This window comes from Schistocerca cancellata, chromosome 3, assembly GCF_023864275.1.
Source record: "Schistocerca cancellata isolate TAMUIC-IGC-003103 chromosome 3, iqSchCanc2.1, whole genome shotgun sequence".
NCBI classification, from domain to species: Eukaryota; Metazoa; Arthropoda; class Insecta; order Orthoptera; family Acrididae; genus Schistocerca; species Schistocerca cancellata.
The window spans coordinates 956,629,896-956,643,547 of NC_064628.1; the positions used below are offsets into that span (position 1 = coordinate 956,629,896).

A 13,652-nucleotide genomic window follows, 5' to 3' on the forward strand; every position below is an offset into this window, starting at 1 on the left:
TCTTCTTTAAAACTAGGTAAATATTGGAAATCTTAATGATTTTACATTTCATATTTAAGGTCTATTGATTGAAGATACTTCGTAATCTCACTGGCATAATTCTACAGGTAACTCGACTGTCACACTTTGATTATGTACGAACAGAAGACCTCGAGAAAATTGGCATGGGGAAGCCAGGCATCCGCCGCCTGCTGGAGGCTGTCAAGAAGCGCAAAGCGGCACAGTGGAAGCGCAATTTGCTGGCCAGGCTGGGGGCAGCTGCTGGCAGTGGAGGTGGCGGTGGAGGCAGCCGTCGTGGGGGGGAGGACTCGGCTCCCCTTCACCTCACGTGCCTGATCCGCGAGAAAGACGTCAGGTTTGTGTCTCTAATACTGTCCATACAATTTCCGTACCGTATACAAACTTTAAGCTGCAATAGCATTGTGTTCAAAAGTTTGCATTCTCCAATGAGAGAGAGAGAGAGAGAGAGAGAGAGAGAGAGAGAGAGAGAGAGAGAGAGAGAAATATCGTTCAGCTACCACCATAGATTTTTTTGTACTGCAGCCTTCAGATACATCAGAATATTTTGAAACTGATATCACAAATTTTGAACATTTCCTTTGAATTTCTTTCTTAACTGTATGACACACACTAAAAAGTATGTTGTGGAAGTTAATATGAAGTTCTGTATATGTAGAACTTGAAAATAGGAGTGTTCATTGTGAATATAATCAGTTGGATATGCCTCATATGCCCTTGTGTTGCAGTGTTACATATAATGTCTGACTAGTTGTGCTGTGGAAAATACACTGTGTTCCACTTGTGAGGCAGAACGACAGCACACATGCCACTGTTGGTTTCAGTGGCATCTCAAAACAGCCTCGGGTGGTTGTTATATATGCCATGCTTCAGAGTGCCAGCTGGACAGCTTGGGTCGCTGTCTGCCTAGACTCATTTATTGGATTGAAATTGATGGTTGTTAGGTTCTAAGCTGTGTGACCTGTTTCCTTGTATGCCACTGTTATCCATTTTTAGGGTTCCATACCTCCATATTTAACCCTTGCAGCAGTGGTTTTCAAACTGAGTATGTGGCTCCTCTGACCAGTTGTGTACTTTCCGTGGCTCTGCTATAGGATACCGAGTAAAAACTGAAATAATTGACAAGAAGTTCTTGAACTTGTCAAATTCTTGTTGTTGTGGTCTTCAGTCCTGAGACTGATTTGATGCAGCTCTACATGTTACTCTATCCTGTGCAAGCTTCTTCATCTCCCAGTACCTACTGCAACCTACATCCTTCTGAATCTGCTTAGTGCTTTCATCTCTTGGTCTCCCATACTATTTTTACCCTCCACGCTGCCCTCCAATATGAAATTGGTGATCCCTCGATGTCTCAGAATATGTCCTACCAACCGATCCCTTCTTCTGGTCAAGTTGTGCTTCAAACTCCTCATCTCCCCAATTCTATTCAATACCTCCTCATTAGTTATGTGATCTACCCATCTAATCGTCAGCATTCTTCTGTAGCACCACATTTCCAAAGCTTCTGTTCTCTTCTTGTCCAAACTAGTTATCGTCCATGTTTCACTTCCATACATGGCTACACTCCATACAAATCCTTTCAGAAACGACTTCCTGACACTTACATCTATACTCGATGTTAACAAATTTCTCTTCTTCAGAAACGCTTTCCTTGCCATTGCCAGTCTACATTTTATATCCTCTCTACTTCGACCATCATCAGTTATTTTGCTCCCCAAATAGCAAAACTCCTTTACTACTTTAAGCATCTCATATCCTAATCTAATTCCCTCAGCATCACCCAACTTAATTCGACTACATTCCATTATCCTTTTGTTGATGTTCATCTTACATCCTCCCTTCAAGACACTGTCCATTCTGTTCAACTGCTCTTCCAGGTCCTTTGATGTCTCTGACAGAATTACAATGTCATCGCAGAACCTCAAGTTTTTATTTCTTCTCCATCGATTTTAATACCTACTCTGAATTTTTCTTTTGTTTCCTTTACTGCTTGCTCAATATACAGATTGAATAACATCGAGGAGAAGTTGAATAACATTGAGGAGAGGCTACAACCCTGTCTCACTCCCTTCCCAACCACTGCTTCCCTTTCATGTCCCTCTACTCTTGTAACTGCCATCTGGTTTCTGTACAAACTAAATAGCCTTTTGCTCCCTGTATTTTACTGCTGCCACCTTCAGAATTTGAAAGAGAGTATTCCAGTCAACATTGTCAATCCAATATATTGACTTCCATTGGCTCCGGGAATGGTACCGATGATGCGGGGCACACATGTGCTGGATTCAGCGGGGACTGCCCGTCCAGACAGGGATGGAATCTGAAAGTGCAAAGCCTGCAGCAGGAGCGTGCAGTTCACAAGAATGAATTTGATTCTGACAGTGCTGCAGCAGTCCTCTGTCTGTGCAGGAGAAATGTAGAATGTTCAATACATTGTACAGTGTTGCACCGCTCCCAGCACCTCCATCTGTAAAACAATCTCTAAGAGATCGAATCGAATTGCCAGTTTGGTGCTGGAGGCAGTGCAAAACTGTTTAACCCTTTGAGCACTGTAGACATGAAATCCCACCGCGCTCCGTCTTTCTGCAGGGCTATGGACAGCATTAGCTGCTGCACTGGTGTTGCCTATGGGTGCTGCAGACAGCATTCGCTGTCATGGCCTCGCCAGTACTTGAGTCCTAATGACTGCTTTTACCATCAGCTGGTTCTGCTACCTGTGGTCCTGCAGAAGTCTAAAGCCGCTCACTAGTATTTCCATTGGATTTCACAGTTGCAGTTAGACATTAATCCTAGCTGATTCGTGTGATCATCTGCATTCTGCTTCTGTGGTGTTGTTTAACTTTCTGCTTATTCATAATGATTTTTAGAGTGCTATCACTTTTAAGTTCCACAAACAAATGGCATGTCGGCATGGTTGCACTGACAGAGATACTGGAGATATTCACAAGGAGTGACAGTGACAGTCAGTGTGGCATCTTCAGGGACTGTCGTGATGGTTCTTCAGAATAATCTTGTAGTAATATGCGTCCATGTACCTCGCCCAGTAGAGCTGACCAAGGTAGTTCTTCTTCAGATCCTGAAAGTGAAGACTAATTGGTCCATAAAAGGCCATGCCTTAGTGACAAATTTGATTGGCAAAAGCTTGATTTCATTCCAGCTCTGAATGCGTTTGATGACTCATCTTCAGGACATAATTGCCAACAAATGCGTGATTCAATGTTCTATCCTTTTTCATGCTATTTCAGTCAGAAAATCTGATGAAATTTATAGGACTTGAAACAAACAGATTTTACAATTTCACCATGGCAAATGTGTTGGAAGCAGTTCATTTGCAACTGTCCACCAGGTAAGATACTAGTTTTGAGGAACTGTATTACTTCATTGCTATTTAGCTTTTCATAGCCCATATTAAAAAGTTGAGAATAAGGGAACATTGGTCCAAAGATATACTTCTGAGCACTCAAATTTTCAATGAAGTTATGTGCTGTGGCCATTTTATGTTACTTTTGAGAATGTTGCATTCTTGGAGATGACAGTTGGTTCAAAATTAGAAAAATAATTGATACAGTTTATATGGCATTCCACAGTGCATTTAATCCATACAAAAAGCTCTGTGTTTATGGAAGCCTATTGTTCAAAGGTCACTTACCATACGAACAATTCATTCCTTTGAAACAAAGTAGGTTTGGAATCAAGACATTTGTGTTGTGCGACTGTATACTGGATACCTCTCAGATTTCATTGTATATACAGGCACAACAACAGAAGTCCATAATTTGGGGATATGTGGCGATATAGTGGCAACTTTAATGAAGCCATATTGTGAATGTGAACATACCCTCTATGTCGACAGTTGGTATAAAAGTCCAGCCTTATTCCTCTGGCTCCACAATCCTAGAACAGCAGCATGCGGTACTGTACATAGCAACAGGTGGGTAATTCCACGGAAATGCGACATTTTTGTCATAATTAAAATTTTCTTCCACTTAATCATGTAGCATGTCATATTAAAGCTCAGAATGTGTAGTTTCTGAATTTGGCAACACTGCAACAATAAACTTAGTGCGAGCTATGCAATAGAAGCCCGAATATAAACAGTAACAGTGCCTTGCACAAAAGCCATTATTGGCAGTTTTCAGTGAACTAAATCATAAGTCTTTACTCCTATATTAAACATATTTTACATGTGGCATGCTATATGGTGAACTCCCCTGTCAATTAATGTAGGTTTTCACAACCCATTGACTATTATGGTGTGTGCAGATAATAATCATAGTAGCTTTGACGTCGGTGTTATGTTAGTCACCAAACACGCAATTTTTTCACATTTGTACTGTGATTTCAGTTTTTTGAGCTATTGTATCCATACACATTAGGACAGACATTCAATATAGCATATTGAGAAAGGGGATGCGTAATATGCTTCTACAAACTCTAATAGTAGGCGTGACAAACGTAACAGGTATTTTGTGACTCACGTAACCTCCATTATTTGTTACGTTAGTCACTGGCTATACCGACATTTTATCTGCCTCACTGGAAATAACAGCTTAATTTTACGATTTAATTTCAAAGAGACAATGTTAGTGTGTGTCAAAAATAACGTATAAAATATTTATGACAATTAATAGTCTACTTTTTTTGGTAGGAAAATTAGTTGAAACATGCATCATTGGCCACAATGGCTCCAATGACACCAGCAGAACGGAAAAGAAGAAGTCGAGCTGAGCAAGGTCCACAGAAGAAGGAAATGGAAAGACAGAAAGCACGTGAAAATATGAAGAAACTCCGAGAAAGTAGGAAAGGTAACAAGAAAATTCAACAAAAGGAGAGGGAAGCTTCAAGAATCCGTATGAAAAGTGAGAGAACGCCGAAAACAGGCTTCTGAAGAAACAGCATCCCCTACAATGCCAAGTTCGTCTGAAATATCACCATACAAAAGTGCTCGGTCACTACAAAGAGCTGTCAGAAAAGTGAATGAAGCTTTACCCAGCAGTCCTAGAAAACAAAGAAAAGTGATAATGAAGTTATTTTCAACAAGTTTATGTAGCGTCTCTCTGTGTGACACAGTGTCAAGACATAGGTCAACTGCAATCACTGAAGAAACGAAACAACTTGTGCAAGTTTTCTTATGCAGTGATACAATGTCACGCCAGCTGCCTGGTAAGAAAGATGTGAAAGTTGTCAGGGATGCACAAACAAAAACAAAGACAAGCATGCAAAAGAGGCTGATGATGTTTAGTCTGAAGGAGGCCCACTTTTTGTTTAAAGAAAAGTACCCTGATGTGAAAATAGGATTGTCAATGTTTTGCCAACTGCGTCCATCGCATGTTGACTTGTTTGGCTCTTTGAGACAAGAAGTGTGTTGTTGTTTATACTGTGAGAACTTTGAATTCCTTCTTTGCCATATCCATTTGTACACAAGTGCAGAAACATCCACAAATGGCTTTGTACATTCTATTGTTTGTGATGTGCATAACAAAAACTGTATTATAGGAATGTGTCACTTGTGCTTACCTTCCGAACAATTTGTAGACACCTTGGAGTTCAAAGTGCAACAGTCAACTGAAGAACTTGAGAACTGCAAGATTCAAGTCACTCAGTGGGATAGAAGAGGTGCAGTTGTGAAGCAAGAATGGAATCTTCTTGAAGCAAGAGATGAACTAACATCTGAACTCCAGAAAGTAAAATTACACCTATATAACATATACCAACAGGCATCAGAATTGCAGAAACAGGAAGACTCTTTCCAGCCAGGAAGTGTGATACTACAAACAGACTTTGCTGAAAACTGTTGTATAAGACACCAGAATGAAGTAATGGCAGCACACTGGAACAACGATTGTGCTGTAACAATATATACTGCAGTCGTACATCATCGACCAGATTCTACCGAGGGTGTCAAGCATCAGTGTTACGCTGTGATTTCAGATTGCACCAGTCACACATCTGCAGAAGTACAGGCCTTCAACAAAGCCATCATAACACATTTTGAAGAGCACTTTGAGACAGTTGAAAAAATTACAGTATGGAGTGATGGAGCAGCCAGTCATTTCAAGAACAGGTATTCCATGGCAGCTATGTCAGTGTGCCCAAAATATTCTGCTTGGAACTTTTTTGAATCGTATCATGGTAAGGGTGCACATGATGGTGTGGGTGCTGTCGCAAAAAGATATGTGTGGAGGCGCGTCCTCCAAGGTGACGAGCATATTTCGAATGCTAGAGAGTTCTATGATGATCTTGTTGCTGGTAATTTGGATATGCAGGTACTGTTTGTCGCCGAGAGTACATACAAGAAGAAAAACGTGAACTGAGTAACTTTTTTAAACATGTAGCTCCTGTCCAAGGTATCAAGCGAGCGCATTGTGTGAAACTAGTAGGAAATTTGCAGGTTTTGTTGTATGAAAACACAGAAGATGTGGTTGCCATATCTGATAGTGTAAAATTTTACACTGTCAGTCTTCATAATAGCAATGATGATTCAGATAGCAGTATTCCCCAAGAAAGTAGTGAAGACTTTAGTAATTGGTAATTCTGATTCTATAGAACTATCTGTGCATGACTGGTGCATTGTTCAGTATGATATTCAGAGGTATCCTGGAGAAGTTGTTGGAGTGGATCCTGAGAATTCTAATTCTTTTCAAGTGTCTGTAATGATTCCTGCTGGCACATCTACATATAAATGGCCTGACAAAAAGGATCAAATAATTTATCACAAGACTGACATTGTGAAGAAACTGCAATCACCACCATGTCCACTGAATCATCGTGGTCATTTCAAGTTCAGTGGGGCTATATGAGATTTATCCAATGCTGTATGCTTTGTATTTAAACATGTGCTTCAGTCATAAGGCTGTAGCTTATTTTGAAATAAAGTTAATAGTTATGACCATTGTGTTACGTTTGTCACAGCACCTTACTGATAAAATCTTCCTACTCCACCTAATAATTAGCCACACAGCAATAAGCAGCTGGTAAGTAGTAAGGTAGAGTACAGAGGTCAAAGTCATATATCAAGGGTAAAACTAAACAGCATTGGCACTTTACAAAAGCTGTTACAACATCAGTTGGTTTTTAAAGTGTCGCGCAAATGTTAAGTTTGTCACACTTTTTTAAATTTTATCTATAAATGGGCTATTGTATTTATAGGCAATTTGTGAAACTCTCAAAGACGCCTGGAAGTCGACCTATCATGTGTAGTATAAAGGTTGTGAAAAAGTAATCATTGTTGCCAAAACGGAGGGGTTAAAATGTCTGTTGTCGCTGAAAAATATGACGTTAGTCACCATGGAATGACCCAGGTGCGGTTTGCTGAAGCTACAGAAGGAATTGAAAGAAGGGGAAGTTGAATTTAAGTCAACTGACACAATGCTTGCCATAAAGTGGTGCGACAAGAGAGAAGTGTCGATGTGCATGACCTGGGGAAAACAAACATGAAGACTGGCGAGAAAGTAATGAAGCCTCAATGTGTTGTTGATTTCAGTGCAAGTATGGGCGCAGTAGACTACTCTGACATCCTATTAAGCTCAGTTGGATCTGTGCATAAATCTGTTAAATGGTACAAAAATTTGTTCCACCAGTTATGCAAAACACCATTTTTTCCAAGTTCCCGAACATGTTTTAGCACCTCTGTGCCATCATCAGTGGGTGTCTCTTTTATGCCAGAGAAATGAAATATGAATGCAAAACATGTAACATACCCTTGTGTATTATATCATGTTTTGAAAGATACCACACAAAGAACAACTTTCCGCTATGTTGCTACATCTGGAAGATAAAGTTAAGCCCTTACTTCTGAAAAAAATATTTAAAAATAAAAAATGAAAAAAAATAATGAAAAAAAAGTATAAAAAAACTAACTTTGCCGTTTCCAGTCCAAAGCCTGGTTGAGAAAAGAGGATGGGAAATATAACAGTGCAAAATAAATAAATAAATAGATAATTAAATAAATAAAAAACAGAAATATCTTATATTGCGGAGCCTCTCCAGATGAATTACTATGCTGACAAGGAGCTTACGCACAAACATGTGAAACATCCAGTCTGTGCTGATAAACACAGGCTGGATGCTCCAAGTCTAGAACCCTAATGGAAAAAAAAGAATTATTCATATCAATCGTTCAATTGTGAGTTACAAACATCGTGAAAATCTCGTAGAAAAGAGCTCTTTCAGTATTTCCAGAATTTTCCAATTTTCTAAGCAACTTTTCCGAACTATTCTTTCTGCAAACCTTGCCTTAACAATTACAAATGCAACAAAAAGAGAATCATCCAAATTTGTTAAGCCATTTTTGAGTTTTAGTGAGAGACACACACACACAATAATTCATTTTTATATATAGTGGTGTTATGAAAGTTTCTGAGGCACAAAAGGTCATTAGGAGTTAAAGGTAACTCATAATTAGGTAGTGTACAAACTTTAGTATTTCCTTATAAAATTCTTAAACAAAAGTTATATATCATCATTTATTTGTATTGTATAATAACAATTGCATCTAAAAAAAAAATCAGAAACATTGACCTTTTTGAATTTCCCCTGAGGATAATTTATTTGAGTATTGAGCTCAAAATATGCTGATTAACTTCAAAAGTGTGTCTCGGCATCTAGACACTTCCCTCTAAAGTTGTGTGCGGGTGAATTAATACGCTAACACAAACGAACGTCAACATTTGATCATTAGGAATTCTCCAGCATTTATGTCTTAAGTTACGTACAAAAAGCTGATAATTAAGTATTAATATGTCAAATAAAACTTACAACATATACAGAGAGACCTTATGATGATTCCCAAGAAAAACTGCAAATGAAAGAAAGACTTCGATGAGGAGTTACATGTTAGCAGCGTTAGCAGTTTGTCTGCATTGACTATGGATGTGAAAATGGAAACAGATTGATACTTGCTTGAATAATTGGAAAAATTGATTGGGAAGAATAGCTGAGAAAATTTTGAAAGCAATTCATGAATCTGTGTACAATCTTGTGTGAACTTTAATTGGTACCTTTATCAACAGACCTTGAATATCATTGCATTCAAGGTCAAGAAACATAATTTGCATTATGTACTGCTGCTTCCAGTATTGTGCGGTACCAAATAATTACCGCAATCATTGAAATTGTATCAAATAATTACAACCGTTGACATTGTCGATCTGTCTATAAGTTCTGAAACACACGAAGTACAATATTTTTAGCATAAGTAAACCAAGTTAAATAGGTATCTGTCAAGTTTGAGTCATTACCTTCATATTAATTCCATTGTGTTTAGTCTTCAGTGTGACAATATCAATGCAGGAATGCTCCTCAAGATACGGCGTTAATTATTCTTGTCTGCACCGAACCTCTTGATGCAGGATCTCGGCGGTGAGTCAAATGATGAACAGGAGTGCGGCAACGCTCCAACAGGTCGTGGTGAGCGGGCGCGGACCGCAGGGGGGAATGCTTGGTACCCCAGACCGTAGACGAAACCCCCAGGAGCAGGTTTGGTGGGCGCGGACCGCAGAGGGAACACCTAGAACCACAGCGGACGGAAAACGGAGCAGCAACGCTCCAGCAGGTCGCAGGGAATGGGCGCGGACCACAGAGGAAGCGCCTGCAGCCGTTGGTGGAAGGGGAAGGCCATAGGCATAAATACTGGACCAGGTCCACTCGAGGAGCAGTCTCAGGTCGCACCTGATGAAGGTCACCAGCTACGTGACCGAAATATCGTGCAAGTACGACGCTGATATCTGGCAGAACACCCGACAACCCAAGATGTCGGGAGTAGTTCAGCTTATAACCATGCAAATAAATATTCCTTTCCTAATAACTTCTTTTAATGAACGGTTAAAATACACATCTTTAACAATGATCAAACAATGCAAATCTTTAAAAATGCTTGTACGATGGATCCAAGCATATGTCCGTATGCTACCACTTCCTGAAACAAAAGGGTGAAGATACATGAATTAATAAATTGAAGAGCGTATTTATTACTTTGTCTCATACAGATATTTAACAATGTATCAAAACATTATCCTTGCCACAAAACAACTCATTAATTTACTTTTGGCGATGTCTTTGGTTTGAAGCTCATTCAGTTTACATATAGGTTATATATAAGAAAAGAAAAGAAATAGGTTATATATAATACAAGAAAAAGAGAAATAGTACTATTCAATACAACATTATGTCTGTCAAGCAATTTATCTCCAGATTCAAAGCTATGGAATAAGTATCCAGATACACTGCGTTTATTTGTAATGTCATTGATCATACTCGGCACAGACGTCTGCAGAGATGGTTGTTAGCACAAGTAAACGGACTAGGCTACCTCAAGGGCGTGCTCGACATGGCCAGCCGGACGTGCAGATGCCAAAGGGCTAAACTCGGCAGTGACAAATTGAGGTCCATTGTCAGACACAATCACTTCAGGTAGCCCCTTGGGGCAAAAGATTGACGACAACACTAGGATTTTGGAATGATCTGTAATAGAGTGCGTAGGAACCATGAAGGAAAATTTGCTGAAAGCGTCAATGATGATGAGCTGACATGTTTTCAAATGAGGACACATGAAATTAAAGTGCAAATATTGCTGAGGTGCTTGAGGTTTGAGTCATTGAAAGAACTGCTGAGATGGGGCTGACCGATGTACAGCACAGACTTGGCAGGGCTGCTGTCGCTGGCTCACGGAAACTTGCAGTTCCATTTCTATGACACTTGTGGGATGGTATCGATACAAATCAGATCTCCCAAAAGTCAGCAGTTAAGACAATGCTGGGTTCTTTAAAACTTATAGAGCTTTTTTGGTTTTATATTTTTATTTTTTAATTGCCATGGTATAACAGGTTTAATAGGGACGTTTCTCTCTTCTCCTTTAGGAGAAATACATGTGATGCATGATACCAAAAATGTAAAGCAGTTGTTAGTTATATTTTCATTTTTCAGAACACCTTCTTTATGCGTAAAACATATTTTCATGAAGAAAGAATTTTTCCAAAGCCTTTTTTCAGTTAGAAAACCCTAGGGAAGTAAATGCATCTTCTTCTTATTATTCTTCTTCTTTTTTTTAAGGAAATTGTAATAGATTTTTAGCAGGTTTTGCAAAAAACTTTTTCGGTTGATTCACGTTCTAGCCATGTATATTTGATCAACCAAGACGTCTGAAATGATCTTCCCTTACCAGATTGTCCAGGTTTTGGCTGTGAACAGTTATCGCCTGAAGACGATGAAGCAATTGACGACACAATAATTGTTGGAGGTTGACTTGCAGTATCATCAACTTCCAAGTGCGCCTTTTTGGTAACAAATTTATCAATTGCAAACTTAATTCACAATACACAAAGTGACTAAAGTAAACGAATATAATATCGTTATATAAAATAGTCCACTAGACACTAAAGTCTGAAAACTAAACACTTCTGCAGCATGCACTGAATGAAACTGCGACAGCAGGGCGGCCTTTATATAGCTACGGCATCGTAATGTCTCGAAGTGTCAATGCGATGTGAGGCGGAGGGTTCCAGGCGCTTGTGCACCAGTCCTTTTTATGTTTCCGCGGCCGCAGCGCTGGCCCGCCACCGACAGGCTTTACCCGAAGGTTCACGCACTGGGACGAATTCTAAGTGTGCGCGCAGCACCGTAACATTATCGTGATTCACACCACTCGTTTTCAGTTAAGCTTTATACTACTATAATAATTATTTGTTTTAACTCATTACTTAATGTATTTTAAAAGGTAACTATCATCAAACAAGGAAAAAAAAATTCCAACATAATTTTGTGATTTTTACATAGCATAACTCATAATTTTCTTAAATTATTGGAGGGCCTGTGCCCCCCCCCCCCCCCCCCCCCCCCCCTTCCGCACCCACCAAACAAAATATTGAGGGGGGTTCGGTCCCCTTCAGGCCCCATGGAGTCAGCGCCTGTGAATGCAACACCTAAGACTTTATCAGGAAAGCAGGCATGAAATGTTACGTCAGAAATTATGTGAAGCACTTTCCAGACCAACTTGTTCTTGAATAAATTCCAAACGATGAGGTCAGACAATATGCTGGGATTCAGTCAATAAAAAAGTATTCAGGCTTTTAGATAGTGATATCGGGAGACCTGAGTCAGACAACTTGTAAACATCAGAACTAGGAACATTTATGCATTGCGTGATATTGTGTAAAGGCACTGAGGTGTTTAGGTAAAGAAACATCTAAATTTCTGGTCAAAATTTACCATTATTTTAATGTCTGCCCTATTCGCTGGAAAAAATTTGAAGAAATTCAGGCTTAGTGTAACATTCCTCATCAGAAGTTTTGCCAAAAGGTGACAAGGTGACTTACTTTAGCACCTGCAGCTAACAGGAGTTTGGAACAGTGTGATGGTATTCAGTATTACTTTCTGAAGCATATAACCTCAAAGAATAACAATAATAATAATAATAATAATAATAATAATAATAACCAACACTACCCATACATTGATTACCAAAAAGCTTTTGATAGTGTACCCCCACTCATGGGTTACTACAAATATTGGAAATATACAAAGTAGATCCTAAATTGATTACAGTTCCTAAACATAGTAATGAAAAATTGGAAAACCACATTTAATATCCAAAACAAATTAAAAAAAATATCACATCACAGCCAATACAGATTAAGCGTGGAATATACCAAGGAGACTCTTTAAGTCCTTTCTGGTTCTGCCTTGCTCTGAACCCGCTATCCAACATGCTAAATAATACAAATTATGGATACAATAGTACTGGAACATACCCACACAAAATCACACATTTGCTATACATGGATGATCTAAAACTACTGGCAGCAACAAATCAACAACTCAACCAATTACTAAAGATAACAGAAGTATTCAGCAATGATATAAATATGGCTTTTGGAACAGACAAATGTAAGAAAAATAGCATAGTCAAGGAAAACACACTAAACAAGAAAGATTACATATTGGATAACCACAGCGACTGCATAGAAGCGATGGAAAAAAGATGCCTATAAATATCTAGGATACAGACAAAAAATAGAATAGATAATACAAATATTAAAGAAGAACTAAAAGAAAAATATAGACAAAGACTAACAAAAATACTGAAAACAGAATTGACAGCAAGAAACAAGACAAAAGCTATAAATACTTATGCTATACCAATATTGACCTACTCATTTGGAGTAGTGAAATGGAGTAACACAGACGTAGAAGCATTCAATACACTTACACGATCACAGTGCCACAAATATAGAATACATCACATACATTCAGCAACAGAAAGATTCACATTAAGCAGAAAGGAAGGAGGAAGGGGATTTATTGACATAAAAAACCTACATTATGGACAGGTAGACAGTTTAAGAAAATTCTTTCTAGAACGAGCAGAAACTAGCAAAATACACAAAGCAATCACTCATATAAATACATCGGCTACACCACTGCAATTTCATAAGCACTTCTACAACCCTTTAGATCACATAACATCAACAGATACGAAGAAAGTAAATTGGAAAAAGAAAACACTACATGGCAAGCAGCCGTATCATCTAACACAGCCACACATCGATCAAGACGCATCCCACAAATGGCTAAGAAAAGGCAATATATACAGTGAGATGGAAGGATTCATGATTGCAATACAGGATCAAACAATAAACACC

General features: G+C 38.8%; 1 protein-coding gene across 3 annotated transcripts in view; it reads left to right on the forward strand.

The window, feature by feature from the left end:
* LOC126176021 (activated Cdc42 kinase Ack) overlaps positions 1 to 13,652 on the forward strand; it is a 497,712-nt gene that overhangs the window by 95,909 nt on the left and 388,151 nt on the right. For all 3 annotated transcript variants that reach the window (XM_049923148.1, XM_049923146.1, XM_049923147.1), the window contains exon 3: positions 108 to 355. In XM_049923148.1, the coding sequence (XP_049779105.1) occupies positions 108 to 355 (248 nt within the window). The remainder of the gene's footprint in view (positions 1 to 107; positions 356 to 13,652) is intronic.